The sequence below is a fragment of the Tympanuchus pallidicinctus genome, unplaced genomic scaffold, assembly GCF_026119805.1.
Source record: "Tympanuchus pallidicinctus isolate F22 unplaced genomic scaffold, pur_lepc_1.0 scaffold16, whole genome shotgun sequence".
Taxonomy (NCBI): domain Eukaryota; kingdom Metazoa; phylum Chordata; class Aves; order Galliformes; family Phasianidae; genus Tympanuchus; species Tympanuchus pallidicinctus.
Window position 1 is genome coordinate 22,287,751 of NW_026294679.1, and position 23,979 is coordinate 22,311,729.

The 23,979-nt window shown below is 38.2% G+C and overlaps 1 protein-coding gene across 9 annotated transcripts in view; it reads left to right on the forward strand.

Moving 5' to 3' along the window:
- The window catches only part of RPS24 (ribosomal protein S24), a 773,435-nt gene extending 770,897 nt beyond the window's left edge, over nucleotides 1–2,538 (forward strand). For all 9 annotated transcript variants that reach the window (XR_008205033.1, XR_008205031.1, XR_008205029.1 and 6 more), the window contains 2 exons: nucleotides 1,616–1,653; nucleotides 2,447–2,538. Coding sequence is in view for 1 of the 9 variants with exons in the window: in XM_052676799.1 (XP_052532759.1) it covers nucleotides 1,616–1,618 (3 nt within the window). In the remaining 8 variants the exon portion in view is untranslated. The remainder of the gene's footprint in view (nucleotides 1–1,615; nucleotides 1,654–2,446) is intronic.
- Nucleotides 2,539–23,979: the final 21,441 nt, after the last annotated feature.

The window sequence follows — 23,979 nt, forward strand, 5'->3', positions numbered from 1 at the left end:
TACTCCCTTGCATGCTTATATGCTAGCTTTGAACTTCTATCTTGTACAGGTTCAGATGACTATATAGTAAGTTTGTTCTGAGCTAGTGAAATGACATGGAAAATGTGGAGTTTCCAGTAAGAAGAAGGCAGGACAACTCATTGCTTTTGATACATTTGTTCAAAATACTGCAATTCTGGTTTGGAGTAGTGTAGTGTAATTGCATGTGTAACTTGACCTTAAGACAAAAATACCTGTGCATCTTTATGAAGTCTTAAGTCACAAAACAGCTTAGTGGAGGTGGGCCAGTAGTTGTAAACTGCTTCTGTTGTCAGCATTAAACTTCTAACTATTCTAAGCTGCTCTGGAATTTTGTTTTGTATAAATGAAGTTCTTGCAGTCACTGGATAGATGAGGATGCTATTAGCTGTGATCTGGAACGTTTTTCATCTTTTCATTTCAATGCTGGTTGAATAGTGAAGTCATACATTGTTTAAAGTAGGAAGGTACGAAATATCCTTTACTGCAGTTGTAACATTAGCATGCATCTATTGTGAATGCTGAGGGGAGTCAGTGCTGCACTGATACCTGGTATGGGAAATTCCCTTGAGGAGTTTTGGCACTTGAAGGTAGCTGTAAACAGTCTTGTATTTTTACACTTGTCAACTGTTATTTGAGTTAAAGTTTTCCAGTTCATTTAAAATCTCCTTAACTCTATGAGCATTTTTGAGATCAGGAGTAGGGATGTATGCTGTGATAATTACGCAGCAAATGTGGCATATTTATCAAATGCTTGTCAAACTAGCATGCCTTCTTAGTAGTAAGGGGACAGCATTTTGATGTAAGAGTTTTTTGATGTCCTTTAAAATTATCTTTGGGTATCATGTGGGTATGCGTAGTTAAGATCTTGTTCTTTGTTCGGCCATCTTTGTTGATCCTTGTCCATGTGTTAATAACTAAGGACAAATTAATTAACATGCCTTCTGGAAAATCTGTTTGGGGAAAATTGTTGTATCACAGAAAGGAATTGCAGAATACACTCCTGCCTTAAAGCTTTGTCTTGTAAAATGCATGCTTATACATAATTGTGCCATAACATCCTTATTCACAGCTGTCTGCAATTTCATTAGGAATCATGAAATTTTAGTGTCCACCTATGTGGTCTGTGAGAATTGTTTAAATCAGAAGTTTTTAGGCACTTGATTAGACCTCTTCAGGAAAGTAACATTTTTTTTTAAGGATAAAACCCCATGACTTCTAACGCCAAGCCATTTTGACAGGTTTTGGCATGTGGATTCTTTAACAGAAATGTTTGGGTTTTTTTTTAAACATGATCAAACAGTAATATGGAGGGATGAGCACTTAAAACCAATGTAGCCTTCAGCTATAAGTGAATACATAATTGCATCCTGAGAGTTACTTAAGCTCTGTACAGTCTTTGTTAGATTCCATTTTAAGCTTGAGGGAATGCATGAAATCCAAGTGTTTAGCTTTTATGGTAATAAAAATTCAGAGGTTTTCCTATCACTTGTAATTGTGGTAACTGGAAAAAGCAAATTGTGTTTTCAAGTCTGTGTCATTTACAGTAGTGGAATATTAATAAAACTATTCTCATCAAATGGTTTTTCTTTTTCAGTAACTGGATGTACTTCAGGTGTGGAAAATGGATAACAGGTATGACTTCGGGGATACTTTCTAAAAGTAGACATTAGGTAGCCTGTAATTATACCATGATGCAAGTTTAATGTTGGTGAAGTTTAATGAAGTTTAATGTGAAGACTGGTATTTGCATGTTGTTCTATATCAGTGTGAGGGAGACTAAAATGTTTACAGATCACTATTCTGCTTACTACTAGTTGATTATTTGTTTCTTGAACTTGCATGAAATACCTGGCTAATAAATAATCTGAAGTTTTATAGCTTGGGCCGAGTTCTGATTTACTGTTCATTGAACTTGCAGTGAAACTAACTTAAAATATAATAAGGATAGGATAGCTTTGTATTTTCTGAGGCTGTTTGGATTTATGTAACTTCAGCTTTGGAAACAATTCTGTCTTAGTGATACTTAAGTAGATGCCTGATATTACTTCAGACAAGTGCTAGACTTTGTTTTTGTGTTTTTGCTGCAGGAACAAGTAAAATAGATATGCTGTGGGCAGTAACCACTGCAGATCTAAGTGTGGTTTTATTACAGATGCTATAAATGGCTCATTTTTAAAGTAACTGCCTGGGGGCTGATACAGTGAATATAATGTCTTGAGCAGGAGGTTGGCAAAGCAATTCCAGATTGAGCTCCTCTAGAGAGGTGCTGTTATCTAGGCTCATTCCCATGACTGTTTTGTGAAGCTTTGAACCTTATGTTTTTTCTAAGGAGGGTAATATTTGGAAAGAAGTTATTCAGACCCCATAAATGTGTGAGTATGATCTGTTGTAATCTTCTGGAGCTGACCTTTCTCTTTCTTTACAGGCTACGTAATTCCATCAAGAAGTATGGGAAGAACTGCTCTGGAAAGAAGCTGCTCATCTGGCTTTAACGTTAAATAAACTATGTCAGTCAAATCCTGGTTTGCCCTTTAGTTTTGATTTAATAATTACAATCTTGTAAAGCTTGGAAACTTTAATATTGGTGTGCTATTTGCACTATATTAAAGTCGTTTCGTAATTAAACATCTTTTTTGTTTTGAGTATCAACCTGAAATATGAATCAAAACTTTCTATGGTGAATAGTTTAGAAGTTTGAACAGGCAGAATCTGTTCAGTGGAGGTAGGCATACTTTTTTGTCTTGTGGCGCTCAGTCTGGTTTCAAGAGCCCTTTCAAAATATGCTCGTTTGATGGCCTATATATGTTCTACCTGTGGAGTGGACAGAAGACAATCGTATCAGCAGAGGCATTCAAAGCTGAATACTTTACAGTTGAGATTTTAACTAATATGAGAGTCCAGTACAACTAGCTCTTCATTCCTGGGTTTTCAGGGCAGACTGTGGGGTCTCTGCTCTGTGAACTGTGAAGTGCACCTTTAATTTCTCTGGTAGTGTTAAAGGAGTTGTTTAAGAACCCTCTAATCCAATCTTAGTTTAAGTGCATTTAAAAAAAAAAAAAAATTATACTGCATGTACTGAGGTAGAAGACTGTAATACATGCAAGATGAATCGTGTTTGGAGGCCAAGGAGGGGAAGCAGTCCTTGAGTCAGAGTGATTGGAAGGGAATACTAATGTTCCTGTAAATTCCATAGGAGATCTGGTAGGTATGGATGAAACAATCTATTCTAATGCCTTTAGTTGAACCAGTGGGATTATTTTTGGAAGTTCTTCAAAAAGATACATGCAAATTAAAATCTGAAGATTCGTTGTAAGCTTATTAAAAATGAGGTTTGTGTTGCTACATAGTATATGTATGATGAACTCTCCAGTCCATTGAAGTGTTTTAAGCAAGTGAGAGTAAATTTCTGACTCCCAAACGGATTGGCAAAGATATGCAGCAAGTATTATTCATATAAGGGGTGGAGTTCAACCTAAATAGCTTGAAGGTATTAACTGGAACAACAGTTCTCCTTACCTGTTGGAAACTGGAGAAGCCATGTTAAATGTAATTCAGTACTCACTAGGGGGTGGTGTGAACACAGTGATACAAATATAAGGAAGATTCCTACAACAATTTTTCATTTTAAAAAAAAAAAAAAAAAGCTGGAAGGAAGCAGAATTGTCCTGCCCAAGAGGTCAACTGCTTTGAAAGTAAGCATTTAAAATAGATGTTGAGGATATGAAGCTGTGATATATTGGTTCTACTGTTTGTTTTTAATTGAATGGAAACTTAATTTCAGTCAGGACCATACAACTTTCAAGTATGTTGATTACTTCAAAGCTGTATAGTAATCTTATTCAAATTTAAGTTGCTCTTCAGAATCTTTCTTACCTTAATTCTAAGCAATCAACAGCCTGAATAAATACCTGCACAAACAGGTTTTGCAGAGTTTTGATGTTTTAAAAATACATGTTTTGAAGTGCATGTGATTCCTGAAGCATAATTTAGTTTTGGAATTGAAGGTTCCCTCCTCAATATTGTAATATTTGAAGTGTTTTCATTACAGGTTCACTCAATACAGTAGCAAATGGTTTAAAGTAGGCTGTGTAATTGCCTGGTACTATGGTGCTCCATTATGTTAATTTAAGATTGACAGCAAAAAATATTTACCTGGTGATTCAGCCAAACAATAGACTTTCCTTGTTATGTGAGTAGGTTATAGCCACTTATTGAGAAGTTCTGCTCTTGCAGTGGAAGGCATCAAGCATTAAAAACAGCAGAGGGGGAAGGAAATGTTTGAATGATTGAAATTAATTGGTCAAATCAGGTCATCCATCTTTGCACTATTCTGCAACATTTTCGATGTGGCTGTGCTATCATTCAACTTCAAAAATAGTGGACAACCAAGGAGTGTTGTCAGAACTGTGCTTCTACAGTCTGGAGGGAGGAGTGGCTCCTCTTGCAAGTTTCTATTCTGCCACCATTTTGCCTTTGTATGCTACTGTCTAAGCAATGTATAGCAGATGTTCTGTAATTCAAAAGTTGAATGCACGTATCATGCTGTGGAGAGACCCCAGGTTAATCCCCTTTCCTGTGGGAGGTAAAACAATTAAGTGGAAAGCAGTGATGAGCAGGAATCTTCACTTCTTTCCCTACTGTGTGCTGAAGGTATCCTTCTATTTCCTGCTGATCTCAGCACATCCCATCATCTATAAGTGATAGTTTTTTGTCACAGTTAGCTCCTTTTGGACATCAGCCTGGTCTTAATATTAGAATATCAATTTCTAAAAATGCAGATTTCAAAGACTGCTTTTATGTTTTGTATCTATTTAATGAGCAGTCTGGAGCCTAAGTTAGACAACAGGGTTTTTGTAGAAGATTTTTAGATCTAATTGTAGATTAATGTGCATGGGAAGACTTCTATTAACTCCACCACATTCATGGATAGGACTTGTTTGAATTTTTCTATTTTTAGAACATAAGGAATTTTCTCAAATCATGGAGGGATTTTTTCTTGTGGTCACAGGGACTCAATCCTATTGCTTGACTAGTGAGTTAAAATGAGTTCTTCCTCTGATATATGTTAAAAATTACACAGAAGCCTTAGGGGGTGACTTAAATTAAGCTGGCTCAAGTAGCCCAACTTGTTAGTGAGGTTCCACCTCCAGGCTCACTGAGATGTATGTGATGTCTTATAAGGCAGTTCTTATCTGAGGGGGTGTAGTCTAGAAAGCATAAAAGAAAGCTATAGCATGTCAAATTCAGCTTCCCATGTAAATCTTAGGAGAAGGGTGTCGTGAGGTCAGCTAAGGACAACAACCATACCACAAATGAAAGATGATAAAATTTGGCTTTAGCTGAACAGAGAAGTTGTCTTGGGAACAATGTGGGAACAAAGTAATAAGATACACAGTTCAACCAGTTGTATTCAAGAATCAGAAGAAATTAACTTGCACTTATCTGTGGTTTGTTCTACAAATCTCACTTTTTAGTCTCTAGTTTTTGTACATGGAAGAAATAGAACATGGTCCTGTAGCATCTGCTGGCGTTTGATTCATAAGATAAGTTTGAACGTCTAGTTCAAAATGTTTTCTGCTCATGTGTCTGTATTTGACAAGAACCACAAAGTGAGCTTTGTGGTAGTTTTTTTGCTCCAGTTGTGAATGTGAACACAAGTTTCCAATATGGATGTGAATATTTTTGTTCACTGATAATGCAGTGTTCATTTATTCATTCAAAACATCATGGCAATAAACCTAATCATGTTTGTGAATGCATTGGTTGCAATGCTTCTAATAGGTAGAAAGAAAGGTTTAAGCTTTGACAGGTCAAAATCAGAACTAGACATTCTCTAGTATTCTAATGTATTTTGTTTTTCTTCTCTTTGAAGAGATGAAATGGAAATGTAGTCCTAAATTGTATGTTGGTAATTTGTTAACTCTACAGTGTTCTGTCTTTAAAAACCTGGGCAATGATGACAAAAAACCTGTGGAATTCTATCCATCTGGAATTCAATAAGCTTTTTCCTGATTTATCTTGGCTCTCTATAAAATGCTGTGGTTAGTGAAACAGCTGCAAAAGTGTCTAAAAAGCATCCTGTGCACTAGGAAACTATTGTGTTGTGGGTTTTTATTTTTTTTTTTTGGCCAATGCTGCAAATAATGGTGGGGAAAAACCTCTCTCGTCTTTGTCAATTGCAGCTACTCATTCATAGAGCTCCTGTGTAAGTAGTGAATTGAGGCAGAAGTATATTCAAAGCACCTGTGACTTATCACACTAGATGACATATGCTCAGCAAAAGAAAAGTGCTAGTGCAGCGCTCTGTTGCAGATAATGGTTCATAATTGTATTCCTTGGGTTCAAATCCTGCTTGATATGTAATGAACTGGCCAGACTGGAAATACCTGTGTTAAGAGAAGTATGCTTCACTGCCTTTCCTGATGATCTGATTTAATAGTTCTGAGTTACGACCCTGCTATCACTTCATGTCAATTCTTACTAGCCTGTTTACTGAGCCAGACATCATTTGTGTTGATTTGATAACGGGTTTCAATCACTGATAATAAAACTTCTGCAGCAAATGACCTCAGATCTGTGTCTTCTGCACAGCATTGGCAGTTAGTAGAAAATTGGGTCTGACGTTTTCCTTTTCTAATCTTTTCTGTTTGCTTTAATAACCAACTTAAAAAAAAAAAATATCATAACGAAAGTAGCTTAGTATGGTTAAATTTCAAGGGGGAAAAGGTTGATTTCAAAATGATGGTAGCTCTTACACTGTTTGTTTCTCATATTGTTTGATGGATCCTGTTGCAGGGCAGAAACAAGATGAAGCCTTTTTTAAAGGTGAATAGGGAGGGCTACCGTAAAACCTGGGTGCTGTCTGAACTCTTAAGTATTTAACTGATCAGATCTGGTTATTGAAGAAAAGTTTATTGAAGGTCATGCTCCTGGATTTTATGGTATTAACAACTAAAAATGTGACAAGACAAGATTCTGAGAAGTTGCTTCATACACAGCTTTTTTTTTTTTTTTTGAGTATATTTTTGTCTAGCACTCAACTCTGTAGCATTTGTTTAAACCAATACTGAAGCATTGTGCTAATGCATAAACCAGAGAAAGCTTTGTGAAATTGAGTTGCTCAGATTTGAATTGCTAAAAACTAAACATCTAGCCTTGAGTATAAAGTAAATAAAAATCTGTCTCTGCCCATTCTTCCCTGTTATTAAGAGGTGTGAATGCTTGTTAGTTGCATTTCCTATTTGCTTTAGAGAAAATAATTTTAGGTCAACAGAATTTCTTCGCTACAGGCGGTATTTTATTCATTGCATGGCTTATCTGTGTATGTTTTGAATATTTTTAGAGAAGACTCCACAATGTCTCTGGGCAGCCTGTTCCAGTGCTCTGTCCCCCACACAGTGAAGTTCTTTTGCATGCTTGTATGAAGCTTCCTGTATTGCAGTTTTCTCCTGTTGCCCCTTGTTCTGCTGCTGCAAGCCACTGGAAAGAGCTTGGCCTCATCCATTTGACACCTACATTTTCAATGTTTATAAACATTGCTAAGAACTCTCCTGCCCCTCATCCTTCTCTAGGCTGAACAGCCTCAGGTGGTCTCTCTGCCTTTCCTCATGAGGGGGATGCTCCAGGACTCTCAACATCTTTGTGGTCTCCTGTTGGACTCCCTAGGAATTTCTTGTCTTTCTTGAACTGAGAAGCCCAGAACTGGATAGTACTACAGCTGTGGCTTCATCAGAGTGAAGGGAGAGGATCAGGTCCCTTGGTCTGCTGGTAGTGCTCTTCTTTCTGCACTCGAACTGGAAAAAGAATGCTACAGCAGACACCTCTCACATAAATACTGAATTGTACTTGTAATTCTCTTATTCAATTTTTCTTGGTAACTATTGGCAGTTGACAGTAATACTACACAAAACAGGCCCTCCAATCTCAGAACCTCCTGTGCTCCCCCTATATTTTAGCTCAGTATTCAAAGTCTCTTTTCTTATTTGTCTTATCCCTTCAGTAGCTGTCTTGGAAAGGACAGTACAGGACCATGTATACAAGATCTTTTATAGAATTTGCAGTGATCAAAAATATCTTAACTAACTACTCATATGAAAAACATATTCTATTTTTCACTGGAGGTGCATGAAAGGAAGTACTTAGATTAGCAAGGAGTTGTGCAAAGTAGTCATTTAGCCAGCAGAGGACTGTAGAACCACATATCATACAGTTAATGATGCAAAAATTTTCAATCACAAAGAATAAAGGGCAAACCCATGTAGCAAGCTATGTAGAAAAGGCAGTCTCTTAAATGTGGTAAAATACTGAAAAGTGTGGGCTCTATTCTTTGTTTATTTCTCATTAAAGAATTTAATTTGCCTCAGGTTCCCTTTGTTGGTGAAGATCTATGGGAATTTTGTTTACACGTGAAAGCTTATTGCCAAGAAGGGTACTTCCTATGTGCTGCATGCTGAACCTTTTGGGGGAATCACAGCGCTGCGCTGACACAGAGATGGTGGCACGTTCCCTAAAGGAAAACATACTTCTTTTGTAATGAACATTATGTCTGCAGAAACTAATGGCACAACCTCCTATTCAGTTTATGTAAAATAAAACAGGCCCATATGTTGCTGCTTTAAGAGTTTGGGTGTTTAAATTAAATGTTGTTTAATGAATATTCAAGCCCATTTGCTCAAAAGTTGTGTTCAGCATAGTGTTTTTCCTCTGCCTTCAATCCTACCTAGAATATTAAGCCATTACAAGAAGGTGCTAAAACCAAGGCATCTGTTTCTAACTAAAGCTTGGGTATTAAAATGCTTGAGCAGATGAGATGGTAAATAAAGACATACAGTAAGAAGATCATATTATTTGTTGTTTTGTAATTAAGACTGAGAAGTGTTCGATATGCATGATGCCCTTTAAGAAACAGGAACAATCTCTGTGCTGTTGCAGCAGATTGGGTGCATTACAGCAGCACATTCACTCCCTGTCTCCTGTAGGAGAGAATTTAGCCTTTTCAGTACATATGGGCAAGATGCCTGTGTAGTAGGGCTGCCTCAGGAAGCTGCTTCTAGAGGCATGTGTACATAGACATACATCCACAATGGTCTACAGGCCATAGATCTTCCTACTGGTGTGGGCCTGAGGGCTGTGAGATCCTTTTGTTATCAATCCCTAGCTCAGAATCAAAGTTATGTTATCGGGCTGGAAGAAATGCTCTGGAAGCTGGATCTGTCCTATTGACTGTTCTTTTGAAGAGTCTAGACCATTTAAACCTGGAATGTGTTATGCGTTCATCATCAAAGATCAGTAACTGTGCTGAGGTCACATTGAGTTAGGAAAAAACACTCTGCTGTGGACAAATGATTGAATTCAGATTCACTGTGCATCTACTTATGTATTTTACATCAATCTTTTAACTCATGAAAGCACTCCAGTATACGTTTAGATGATAAATTTTCAGAAAAATCTCACAACTCTAAGACTATACTGAAATGCTCCTTTGAACTTTATCTCCAAGTCCAGAAGTGACAGCACCATCCTCTATTTATTTATTTATTCATGTACTTATAATGGCATGGGAAAAAAAATCTCATTAGAAGACAGCTGGAATGTAAACACAAATCACAATAATTGGCTTTTACGTGTTTTCATGAGGGTTCTTCAGATGCTTGTTTTTACTGCACAAGTGCAATATTGTAGATATACAGTGAAGCACTCTTCAGAGAATAATTGATACATGGATAAAATACTTAAAAGCATTCCCTAATGTTGTAAATCCAAATGGAGGCCAAGACTTCTAAATGAGAAAAGAAAATATACAAACTCTTAAATTCTTGCAAATTCTGTTGTTTGCTAAAGCTTTCCTTGCCTCGGTGATTCCAGTCTCTCCTTAGCCAGGTTGTTAAGCACCCATTAGTGCAAGAATGGGGTAAAAAATTGCCTGCTGAACCAGGTGTCACCTGTGAGAAGTTAACCTGTTCTGGGCACTTCTGTAGGCATAAAAAATCACCATTTTTCTGTCTCCTTTAAAACATATTATCTCCAATTAGGAAAAGAGATATCTACAAGATTAAACAGAAATAATGAAGTTAGCAATACCATTACCTTTCTGCAATGTGAGATTCTGGAATGAACTGAACTTGAAGTTCTCCTTGTATGTCAGAGGGAGACGGCACTGTTCTGGCTACCATGGAACAAGCAGTAAGAGACAGTTCCATGCCAAAGGACTCATTTTTTATTTTTTTTTTTCCCATCTCAATTTTTATCTCATAAAACTTATTATACATCAGAAAAACACCTTTTATTTTCTTCTTCTATTTTTTAATGAATAAGGAAGATTTTAAAAGATTTTTAAAAGTAAAATAACTTCTATTATGTATGAAAATGTGACTTATTTTAGATTAATTTCCAAGGCAGTCTTCCGTATATGTTCATGTACATTCAGTGAGTTTATCTGCTCAGGGTACTGAGACAGCTCTTCCTGATTTTAGCATTCATTATTTATAAGGAGCCATCACAGACAATGAGGGAAAATAGTAAAGTCCCTTGCTGTTTGTCATCAGTGGGATCTCTCAGTTGTTGCCATTATCCAGTTTTTTAAACCATCTGTGTGCACAGGGCCAGCAGCAAAAAAGACCACTCTAATTGTTGGGATGTTTTGGAACAAAATTACACTGCAAGTGAATATACGTCCTGGTGCTGGATTGTGCTATATGGTAAATGCAATCTGGGTAACTTACAGACTTCTTGAATTCCCTTTTTAATGTGTTGGAAACACCAGGTAATCATTATGAGATGTGGCAGGGGCAAATCACTAGTTAGTTAGGTTCAGCATTCTGACTGTAGCCCCCAAGTATGCTTTTGTTTTCCTGTCTCTTCTTCTGAGGGATTCCCACCCTTTGCCACTTAGAACCTGTTTAAATTGCAGACAGCAAACTGCTCTCCAAACACAAGGAAAATATAAAAGACTTTTTTTTCCCTATCATGTTTTAAAACATACCAGCATTTCCTTCCTCACCTTTCCTCTTGTCAGATATAACAAACACAAACTGTCCCCAAGGAGAAAACAAACACTTGCTGCAGTATGCAAACACACTATGAATTCACGCCATCAGTGCTAACATGGCTTGTTTCAGCACCAATTTAAAATCCATTCTGCACCTTATGTCATCTCTTTCTGGCTGTCTATCCACCTTCTTCCACGTTTGTTTTACTAATCTGGAATCCACCCTTTTGAATGCTAAAATGTGCTATTCTCCTTTTCTACAGTTGTGCATGTTAAAACATTGAAATGTTTTTGCATCTTCCTTAACATTCTACAGTAAAGATGAAAGAGACTGTGGAGAACAATTGTACGTTATGGATCTAGCCCTCAGGATAGAAATGATACCGATGGCAACCTGTCCAAGTGCTGAGCTCGCGTTGTTATTTCCATTGAAGGGAGAATGCAAATGAGGGATAAGGAAAAAAGAAAAGCTTCAGGATGGGCAAGAGGGATTTTCCTGCAACACAGTAGCAAACACTGTCAGAGTGCTTGTAACTACGAGTCATACATTTCTCCATTGTGGGAGCCAGAAATGTCTCTCTATCATTTACACTCCTTTCCAAGGATGTTGTAATGCCTGAAAGAAAGCAAATCTAGACAGATTCCACAAAGTACAGAAGGAAGATTTACTTCATGAATCTTAGAAAAGCCTCTTGGACTCTACTTGCTTACTGCCTGCTGGGAGTTATCTTAGCGTGTGCTGTGAAAGTCGGTGCAGTTCTGTGAAGTTCTAGTTTCATAGATAGGGCAAATTCACATCAATAATATTTGATAAAACAGTTGAGGTACAATCCCTTCATGTAGATTTTCTCACTCAGTTTCAGTTGGTCTTCCACTGAGTTTTCTTAGATTGATTAGACAGTTGAACTAGTGCTCTTTATCAACGAGACCTTTACAATGATGCCTAAGTACTGAAGTTAGTAGTAAGGCTGCAGCTGACAAATCTGAGGGAATATGAGGTATAAAGCTTACATTTTGGATGTATTTCCACACTTCATTTTAGATGAAGAACTGATATGCTGCAAGATGTAAATTTTTCTATAAGATAGCCAGTAATTGCCCTATATGTGAAGAAATCTATTCCCAGAGCTCACACTAGTGTTTCTGAGAAGGGAGAAATTCTGTTTTCAGCCCAGCTTTTAGGCAGCACAATGAGAACGTAATCAAAACAAAACAGTAGGCAGCAATGGGTAGAATCACTGCAAGGAGGAAAGCTGATTCTATCCAGTTCCATCTTCTTCTGTGCTCCTCCCTCCCCTTACTTCCCCACTGACTTGCAGGTAAGACATTAAAGGAAGTTGTATATGAGGAACTGAGAGTAATCGGAGCACAGCAGTCTTTCTTGATTTATTACTTCATTCATTAATCCATATATAAAATGCAATTTAGAACAAGGCTCAGAAATCCTCACTCTGACATATTCTCACATATTTGATAAATGATTCCACTGGAAGAGGCTTGAAGGGCATCTGCAGTAAATTCTGCTGAGATCTATATCTCAAAACATTTTTACACCTTCATATCAAATTAGAGGATATCTCTTAGATAAGGGTAAGTGATGAGATTTCTATCACTTGGGTGAATGTCTCATAGTTCATACGGGTGGAAAAGGACAAGCAACCAGCGCCATAAGGAAGGCACATCTTTAGGATAGTTCCCTTGGAAATAACTCTCAGAATTGCTTTTTCCTTTTTATTAAAGCCTGAAGTCTTTAATAATCATTGAGATGTTTGAAGACATTGATATAAATACTATTTTCTATAACTACCCAGAGGAAGAAGCACTGTGATATATGGATTCCATTTGAGTTATTCCAGACAGAACATGGATTCTTAGTGCTAGTTTGAGTGAGCTGAATTAAATTTAAATACAACAGTCAAATAGTCTCCAGGATGACTCAGTGAACTAGGAAACTGCATTCCTTTGATTGGGTTAGAGAGCAATGGTGAAGTAAAGAGTTCCAGATTTGCAGAACCCAGTTATCTCTCCAGACTGGCTCCAGAACCCATCATTGCTCTCTTCTTAGGCCTTCCTAACTCACCCCGCTCTGAATAAGTACTGTTCTTATATTTATGCATAAGATGCTTTCCTCCTAACTTCCTTCACTCTTGCTAAGGCTTTCCATCCAGTTAATGCCATGTAGGAAGCAGTCAAGGAATTGGGAAGAATCTGGGGAAAGAATGAAGTAGGAACATGTTAACATCTCATGTGTCTGCATGCAAGTGCATACATCCAGTCAAGGTAAAAACAACTATCTTCAATCTTCAAGGATGCTACTGAGGGGGAAAAAACTCATTTTTAGATCTTCTGTTGTTGTTTTTTTTTAGTTTAGCCTTACTATCATTTGTGTATTCATTATATGGCAGTATGCACATATACTAAGAGACAAGTACACAAGCATATTCCCATGTTTCTGCTGTTGTTTGAACAGCAAAGAAAAAATCGCATATTTTCCAAAATCCCATGAGTATAGCAGAAAAAAAGGATGTAGGGATTCCCCCTCTGTTCTTTGCTGTAAGCCACTGAAGAAAAAATCAGTTTAAGGAACAAGAGTTTACTCAGAAACCTGTTCATTTACAGCTATTGTCAAAAGCTATTGTCAGCAATATTCCTTTCTGATAGTGTGAATGAAGTGCCTTAGTGCTTTATTTTTCAATGACAAAAATAATTATAAAAAAGCAAGCTTTGGTCTTCAGCAAACAATTTCAGTTCAGAGCTAATAAACTGATTTGATGTCTATTTAAAATCTCAAGATTTAAAAACAGGAGTACATTAAACTAAATATATAAGATCTATAGATTTCATTTTCTTCCTTGTCTTTGGATTACGTTTTGTTGGGAAGATATGAATTAGGCTGAATTCTGCTGGCTGCTTCTTTCTTTTCTTGATACTACCCCTTTAGTTCAAGAACCTTTTGTCCAGTTCTCCTGAAACTGCGCATAAAGTTTCATCCTGAAGAAGTAAGCTGCTGGTTTTGAAACTGGGAAAGTTCTAGTAGAGATTTAGCTTCAGTATTACCTCTGCACTAGCACGACCCAGAGTAAGCTGCCTGATCTCAATCATTTATTCAAATTCTCTGTGGTCATATAGATTATTGCTGCCGTGCAAAGGAAATCTTTCTGCTACCCTTGAGTAATATCCTCTAGCCTTATTCAGACTGGAAGCATTCATCAGGAAGTCATTACAGCTGTTTTGTTTGTATATAGCTTTCACTCCTTCTATTTAAATGTGTGGACAGCATTAGCTCAATTAGTTTAGTGAATGAGTAGGTCTTTTAATATTTACTATCTAATTAGTTCTTTGGCCCACATGGAATGTGCTAAGTCAAACTATGTAATGCTTTTTGCCAGAACTGTGCAACTGTGGTCTATTTTTATGTATGAGGGCTACTCTGAAAATAATGCCTCCTATATTATTACCTTGACTCATGACATCAAAGTCAGGTATTTGTGGAATGGCAGTAGAGGTAGAACCTTTCTGCCAATATTCCATTATAATTTGTTGCCATGTGACAGATGGCAGCAGAGAGGTGTTCTGACAGAACGGCATCTGACATGTAAGTGAAGATGAGGCAAATGCATGCTATTGAATTCCTCCACGTGGAAAAAATTGCACCCAACAACATTCACTGATGCTTGCTGAAAGTTGATGGAGAGTGAACAGTGGATGTGAGCACAGCAAGGCAGTGGTTGGTACATTTCAGAAATGGCAACAGCGATGTGAAAGACAAACCATCTTCCAGACAGCTATGCAGATTTTTATGAGCACAGCATGCAGGCTTTTGTTCTTTACTGGTGAAAATACATAGCTAATGGTGGAAATACTGGAAAATAATGTTTTGTAGGTGAGAATTTGTTCTATCAAATAATCACAGAATCACAGAATCATAGGGAATGGAAGGGACCTCCAGAGATTGTTGAGTCCACCCCCACTGCCAAAGCAGGCTCCCTACAGCAGGTCGCACAGGTAGGCATCCAGGCAGGTCTTGAACATCTCCAGAGAAGGAGACTCCACCACCTCCCTGGGCAGCCTGTTCCAGTGCTCCGTCACCCTCACTGTAAAGAAGTTCTTGCGCACATTTGTGCAGAACTTCCTGTGCTGCAGTTTCCGACTGTTTCCCCTTGTCCTGTCTCCACTCACCACTGAAAAGAGTCCGGCCTCGCCATTCTGCCCCCCACACCTTAGATATTTATAGACCTGGCTCAGGTCCCCTCTCAGTCTTCTCTTCTCAAGGCTAAGCAGACGCAGTTCACTCAGCCTTTCTTCACAGGGGAGATGCTCCAGGCCCTTCACCATCTTTGTGGCCCTCCGCTGGACTCTTTCCAAGAGATCCCTATGAATATATAACAATAATATTATCGTGCTCTTTGTGTCTGTTGTACCTTCCAGAAAAATAAGTAGGAGGCATTACTTTTGGAATGATCTACATAAATGTGGCCCTGTGCTTTCTGAGGCAGAAAGAGCAGACTGATTTCTGTGCATGCCTTCCTAGAGACTGAGAGAACAATAAAGATTCCTGTAAAGCTGATGTTTCTGCCCTACTAAACTTCTAGCCAGAGAAGTCTGAATCTCTTCTGTCTGAGGAAATTTGAATAGAATCAGAGAAAGCAAATGTTCCACCATCTTTTGATTTCTAGTTTACATCTAGATTGAATGATTTAAAAAAAATGGCTACATTGAAAAATTTGTAGCAAGGATTATGAAGGGCTTTACTATCTACTTTTCTCTCTCTACAGGGAATAAAAGAATAAATGCATAACAGATGTTAGTTATATTACTTATTAAGCACATTAAAAGTGCTATTTCAATGAAGAGCTCAGATCAAAACATATATATACAGCATTAGTAGAAATAATTAGAACAAACAATGCTATAAATAGCTGATGTAGTTCAAAATTCTCTTAAAAAGCAGAAAACCAAATTTAATCATACTTTTTCTCAATATATTTATTATTATTATTATTTTTTTTTTAAGTTTGGACAGTGACCATTATTAGCCCTAACATGGAGGCTGCTGTCTAACCCCAGCTGTACCTGCTAATGGTATAGAAGGCACAGCTGATGCTCATTTTCTGTGCTCCAGTCAGCAAGCCAGTAGTGTAACAGTCACAGCCAGGTGAGGAAGGGTTTAATTATTTAGTTAGTTACTAACTGACTAACTAACTGTGCCTGGTTTGAGGATTGTATTTATAACTCAGAAAATTTGATGAAAGAGTGATGGCTAAACATTCAAAGACTGATTTTCTTTGGATAAGAAAGTAGAAGAATAACTGCTTATTTGAAATATGTCTGGATGTTTGAGGGATCATCTGCTTTGCTAGGTATTTGAGGAAAGCACATTCAAGAGTTTTTCAGGTCAGATTAAGGGAGGAAACTTGTAGATTTTCTGTTTAAGACCAGTAGAATTTTAGTATTTCTATTTCGTAATGGGAAATTTTTGTAAGATAGAAATGTTTAATAGTTAAGTACGTTAATGTCTAATTTATTCTTAGTATTTTCTTTTAAAGTAAAAAATCATTATCTGCTTCTGAACTTAAAGGAGTTCTCCTTTGTTGTCAAAAACATCAGGAAGAGAATAGAGGAATAAAAAGGTAGTGCTGCTGAAAGGATCAAGAAAAGGATGTAGAAAGAAATGCCTGTAATTATTTATCCTTCCTGCTTTTATTCATTATTTCCTTAACTTTTGAGTCAAAAGGTTGTGGAAAAGATATTCTTGAGTTAAATATCAGCAACTAGCCTTAAAACTAAAATCAGAAAAATTTTTGTTTACATATTCTTCTTTACTCAGAAACCAAATAGCATGTCCCACAGACTGTAGGCTCTGTAGCTTTATATATTTTAGATTGTGTCTTTTATAATACCCATTTATTTACCTTGAATAATTTAGTGCCATCATGTAGATATGTAAAGCATAAAATGAAGGCTTACATGGGCTGTTATGTGACTGTGACTTTATTGGCTGTACCCCTTAATGTGCTGGATTGTAAGGCATTTCTGTTATTTTCTACAAGATACCCATATTTCTACCAGTAAGGAATTGGCCTCAGAGGAAATTTAGGTTGTCTTCTAATACCACCTTAATCAAGTAAATAGGTGTTGTAAGTTTCCATGCACGGATCTTGGATTTTTTATTTTTTTTTTTCAATTTCAGCTGAGAAAGTGTTAGTAGTATTTGTGTTAGTAGTTTTGGTTGTTCTTTATTGATGGGAATAGACACCATCTAGGTCCAGTCTAGGGTTGTCAGCAGGGGAGAGCCATGGCCTTTACGGCACAGCAGCAGTGGGGTGAGATGGATCCAGGACCACCAGTCTCAAATAGACCAACAGTTATTTTATAGCATAAATATATTCTATGCATCATGTGGAAGGCCATAAAGCTGTGGAGAGTTGGCTAGTGGGCAGCTGCTGTATCTGTCAGTGAGCAGTTGTATTGTTAGCTGGGCATCATGCTGGTGGAGAGTATTGTATTGTGGAGATGGATAGATAACTATATTTTATTTCTGTCTCAGTAAATAGTTTATATTTAAACACGAGTTCTATTTAGTTTCCAACTGTGTTCCTCATTCCACCTGAGGAGAGCAAACAAACTGCTGTGTGGTGCTTACCTGCTGATATGTTAAACTACAGCATTCTTTCCTTAACTGGAGGGGCCCAAGTTATGCCTCAGTCCTAATAACAACATCTGCAATTTAGTGATCCATCATTAAGATGGAAAGGACCAAAGGAGCTATTTTAGACTTAGGGCTCTGTATAATCAATGGATATTAAGATGTTATAATCACACGAGAGTTAGGCAAAATAGACTAGGACAATAAGGAGAATAAATGGAAGGCTTACCTACAGAAAGCACCAGCAGAGATCCTTCTCCACTGGTAGCCAGGTCTTAAACAGGCAGTTTAAATAGGTCTGCACTTCTGGCAGCACAGGTGAATTGCGTTCACCTGTGCTCCTCTGGCTGACTCATGGCTCGCCTCAGGTGATCAATCAGAGGTTCAGGCTGTGACTCAGCAGTTCCCATACAAGGCTCTCTCCTCTTCCCCCTAGCATACCACCTCTTTTAACAATGTTGTGTGGGACTTCTGAAATGAGTTTTGGTGGCTGAAGTCATTTGTGAAGCATCTTAAAACTTCAGTGGATGCTTCTAGCAGATTATTGATTAAGATCCTTATAGAAGTAAATATGAGAAGAACAGCTTCTCACTATTTCGTATGGTTTATTCATACCAAACTCAATTGATTCACGTAGCATCAATATTATTGTTGCATGCCATGGGTGATGTCCGCATGAAGAAATGTAAAACCACAAGAAAGAAAGGGGTTCTTTAAGAGGCAATTCTGCTTCCTGACTTTCAGGGAGATATTTACATCTGGGCAGGAGATAGGAGATAGACTTTGCCTTTCATGTCTCTGGGTTCAAGAAGTCTTGACCATTATTTTAGGGCAAGTCAGTTCTCTGATTTCCTGTCTTACTAGTTAACATACTTTTTGACAGTGGGTGGTAATGTGCACTGATTGCCCCTGCTGTCATGGGCTGTAGTAGAATGTTCACTGGTACTGACATCCAAACAATCATTGCTCTGATTCAGTACTAGCAAACAGATGATGGTAAATGGCTCAGACCATCTTTGGAGTGTGTTGGGAAGCTGATCCTATCTTGATTTTTCTCTGTGGAAAGCTTAAATGAGTGAGCTGGATCTTTGTAAAAAGTCTTCAGTCAGCCAGAAGGTTTTGTCCATGACAAAACTTTCTGAAGGTGCATGGCTTCCTAAACATTTGTCTGCACTGCTAAGCACTTCAATACATTCAAGAGTTTGGTGCCACAGTTAATGGTTGTAGAAATATCAGTTTGTATGGTGTATCATTGTGTCAGCACATCAGGAAGCTGCTTCGATTGCTATACCTGTAATATCGATTGACTGATCAGTAACAGTGCAGTCAAAAACAGCATAAGCACTTAAGTTTTGCATCTGACTTCTAGCAAAATGGGAATATTTTGCATTCTGAAAAAGCCTTCCTGTTTCATCTAGTGCTGCTGCTTTCCTCCTCAGTGGTGTTGTATCTAATCTATGATGGTGCACCTCTGAAACAAGCTTGAATGCTGCTTTGCAAACATTTATGTATGTTTATAAATTGGTCCCAGCATATCCTGTTATCTTATCTCTAGACTCCGAGTGTTGATAGAGTAATTTCTGATCCCTTCTACTTCATCAGTATACATTCGCATAAATTCATCTGGCAGTTTAAAGCCAATTAAAATTTATAAGCCACAAGTAGTGAGTGAAATTTTGAGGATTAATTTACTCACTAGAGTATTAATCTGTGTAATGTAGTAGGTTATCCTTCAGTAAACTTGGCTATATGTAGATAGGGAGATGCATTTCCTTGCGTGTTTTACTGTAAATGCAGTAATTAGTCCCACTGGGCTGTGGAGCTTGAACGGTTACAGCCGGCAGTGCTGCCGCAGCCTTGGTGTGAACTCTGGGAGAAAGCCCAGTCAGCAGCATGAAACAGCCGTGCTCATCCTGCAGGATCCTTTCTGCCTTTCATTCCCTGCTCTGAGTTGGAAATCAGGAAAGTAAATGAAATAAAATTAATTTCAATTAAAAAATGGGGAACGCCCCTTGTTGTGAATATCAGAAAGTATAACTTATTGCCCCTATCTTTACTCAAACTATTTTAAAGGAACTATTGGGAAGGAGTTTGAGAAGGAAGAGAATAATAAATGACTTGATACACTCAACAGAAGGAGCTTGCTCCTTAAGTCTTGTAAGTTAGGATCTTGCTACACTGGGAGAACCTAATTGATCAAGCCTGGTCAGTCTGACTTTTGTTAATGGATTTTTAACTACCGTTTATTCAACTAATGGTATCACCAATAGTGAGCAGGGACAGAAAGATGCCATGGCTTGCAGAGGGTCACAGGAACAGTTGGTACTTGGTACAACATTTTAATTTAGTTCTTTTCCTCTTTGCTTTAAGATTGCTCACTTCAAAACAGCTGCTTTCCTCCCAGGTTATTAACTGTGGATATGTTACAGTGAACCCACTGGAATTCAAGTACGTTAAAAAAAAAATAAAGCTGGTAGAAAACAGGGCTTAGGGGAGCCTGGGAAGATAAATTATTTTCAGAGTTTTATTCTATGGAGGAAAAAAAACCAAACTAACAACAAAACGACACTCAGGACAAGAAATTGAATAAATAAATATAGGAGTTAAAACAGGAGTTTTGGGATGAGGAGCTGCAGCAATGCTTGCTGTCCTGAGGATGCTCAGATTATTCACACTGCCACTGTTGCTGGCCATGAGTGGAAAGCCAGCTTCTTGGCCATTATCTTACCGGATTTATCTATCATATTCCCTCTGACAAGGATCATGTTGAAAGGCCAAAACCTGCTGAATTGCCTTTGTCTGGATGAGTTATTCTTGTTTAACCTTCTAGTCCTGATTCTTCTGTTTGTGGATTGATGTGGAGCACAAATGAGGGTGCAGAAATGCTTTCTGCAGATAGCTCCTGTTGGTTCAGGGCATTGCTGCAGGAGGAAAGTTCTCCTTCTGCCCTGCCTCTCTCCATTTGTCCCTTCCAAACCTGAGTGCCAGCCCTTTGGGCAGCCTCAGTGCCTGCTCAGGTTGTGGCCACAAAATCTGTGGTCATCAGCTGTGTCATGCTGGGTTTAGAGTGGAGCTGCCCATAGGCTGGTGGCTGGGTAAGTTCTGTGGGACCTGCACTGCTGCAAAGCCTGGCATGGTAGCCTGAAATTCAAGGGTTTTTAGCCAGAAATTCTGTCACTGTGTGCTCATGCACTCTGTGCTAGAATACCCTCATGAAGGCTGTCTGGCTCTTAAAACAGGTAATGGAAATAGGGTTTTATATATATATGTGCTTTTCAAAATGTTATGCTGGAGAATCTGCTGTTGTATAATACATATGAAAAAGTCTACTGAAGAATTTGAGTAGAAGTTGCCTTTCAGATTCATGTATCTGACAGAATGAGTAACTTCAATCTCTGTCCTGTTCAGACATGTGCTATCTGGTTTTAAACATTACTTTAGTCAAAATTTACATGTGTACTTTGAAGGAAAAAACATAACTAACAACCTTGTGTGGTACTTTCTGAACTAACAAGGGATAAAGCAACCTTGTTTAAACCCATGTTATTTCTAGATTGTTAACAGTGATTTTTTTTTCTTTCATCTTCTCTCTGTTTATTGAAGCTTGCATAATTCCCTTTTCTATGTGTGTATAGGTCTCTTCAATTATCTTCTACAATATATTTTTAGTCTATCACCATGTAGAATAATAGAAAATGGTGGAGTTGTATAAAATGCATTTAAAAACATCAAATAGATCTGTGAATGTAGGAAAAATGATTGTTTTTTTCTTGTTTTTTATCTTTTTTTTTTTTTTCTGTCTCCATTCAAACAGTGACCTTCAGGATACATATTGGATCACTGCAGGCTGTTCCATGATATTATTTTCTGGGGGAGTCTAGTAAGTCACCTTCCATAAGACTTCCCTAAACACTAGTGCCTGTCATTTGTTTCCACAAATTTATTTTGTTGTGTGTGGCTCAAATTGAGTCACTCTTACAGACTGTTGCGTGTGTCTATGTGTACATACACTCACAGGGAAGAAACTTCTTGTGCTCACCAGCTCCTTCACTTGAGGCAGCTGAGGCCTGCTGCTGCTCTGCCAGTGCTGTAGCAGCAGTGGCTATGTCCAGCATCAGCTGAGCTGATGTGAGCCTGTCCTCGTCCCCTAAGAGGTGTGCACTGTTGGGTTTGCCCGTCTGGGGCAGGGAAGCAAGGCCCTGCTGTGCCCAGAAATGGATGGGGTTGTAAGACAGGACCCAGAGTGACTTCAATCTGGTAGTTGTCATGAAGTTGAATTAAAAAAACAAAAAAACAAAAAAACAAAAAAACAAAAAAACAAAAAAAAAACAAAGGAAGGTTTTAGATCTTTCAGGCTTAATTAAGTTTTGAATCAGCACTTCAGTCGATACTAATTTGTTTCTTGCAGAAACTTAAGTGCTGTCTGCATTTACCTAAAACATAATTATGCAAAATACGTAGTGGTGCAAACTGCTATTGCATAAGGAGTTAATGCCATGGACTGTGAAACCTATGTTGCACAGGCTGTGCTTCTGTCTGATACAAAGAACATCCAGAATAGTGCTACACTCAGCTGGAAGGGCAGATATAAAATTTCCTTCAAAGCACTGAGAGACTAAAGCAGATTTTGGTTTATTTTGGATCTATACATACCAAAAAAGAGTGGTAAGGTTGCATACATGAGAGGTTTTTAGCAATCAGTTAGGCCTCTGGGAGCATTGTGATGGTTATTTTTTTTTCTTACTGTCAGGATGTCGTCCTTCATGGGATACAATGGCACAACTTCGTGATGAGAACTTTGTCTTTCTTATTTCTTCAGTGACCTGTTTACACTGATATAAAACTGACCAATTTAACTTCCTGTAGTATATTGTAAATATTCCTTACTATGATTTTTAGCTCAGAGACCAGTGAGAAACAGCCGTATCTCTGCTACTCCAGTGCCACTGGTGTTCAGCTACTTGCTGTGCATGGTACCCAGTCATTTCAAGAGGACCTTGTTGACCTGCAGCTGAGTCTGCAGTGTCTCTGTCTTCAGACAGACCTTTGAATAGATCTGACCTCTGACTGGATCTTTTTCTCCTCCTGTTACTTTTTATAGCGGGAGATGCTACTCTCTGCTGTTGAAAATGCAGGATGAACCAGTTGGCAGATGTTAGCAGATGTTGCCCTAGTCACTGGCTGGGGCGGAGAAAACATGGAATAATAAGCTGTAATCCTTGGTAATGATACATATATCAACTGAGGCGGGATGGTCTGCATGTTTCATAAGGTTCTGATTTGCGAAGCCTTGCATCGTTGGGAAGCAGCGATGGAGATTGATTGCAGCTTTTGTCCACTGACATTTACTTCCCATTTATTTTGTTCATGACTTTTGTTTGTCATGAGTTTTATCACACGTTTACAGACTCCGCCATGGTCTTCTGCATGTCAAAAAGTTGGTTTGTCAGGCAATGTTTTTAGGTCATAATTCCTGTTTGTGCACCAGCATATTTCTATTTAAGTTTGTTTAGTAAAGAAAAAAAGGCTTTTAAAAAAAACCACCCCAAACCTACATACACAAGAAATAGTTATATGGCAAACCCTATAGCGATGGCATTACAGTCCTCCTGAGTTGTAGAGGTGTGTATACAGCCACCCTTCTAGAATACAAAGATTTGTCTAGGTTGTAACAGAAGGGACATACTGCTGTACGTGCTTTGTTTTTGACCAGAGATGCTCAATGCCCAGGAAAATATCTAGATCCCTTTGGTGAGTACTTGGCTCATCCTAGGTGGAACTAGGGTGGTGGAGGGAGAACGCATAATTGCCTGGAGCTATGATTATTGTGGAACTGCTGCTGTGTCCTTTGCTGTGCCGGCAGGTAGAAGGCGCTGTTTACTGGCCACTGGGTCTCCGCTGCTGTGCACTGGCTTTGCTTTGAAGGGTTTCCACGAAGAGTGGGAGGGAAAGCCATGGCAGCACAGCTGGTTTCCCTGCCTTTTGCGGCTTTCCTTGAATTTGGCTCCTCTAGCAGAGATGATGATACCGACCTGTGTGTGTGTTGTGATGACAAATGGTTTCCACTGTTTTGGGTAGTATCGTATAATTGTTTTGACAAAATGTATTTTCAAATTCTTTTTAATGAAATTTTCTATTAATTTTGAATTAGTCAAGCCATAGCCTTGTTCTTGCCTAGACCTACACACAACACGCAAATTAGTGGAAGAGTGGAGCAGGAAAGAGAGATGAGCTTCCTTGTTAGCAATTTTTTTCCACGCTTGGCTGCTTGTATCCATATCTGTTCATACCCATAGGCTTAGAGGAGGTTTTTTCTGCAAACTGG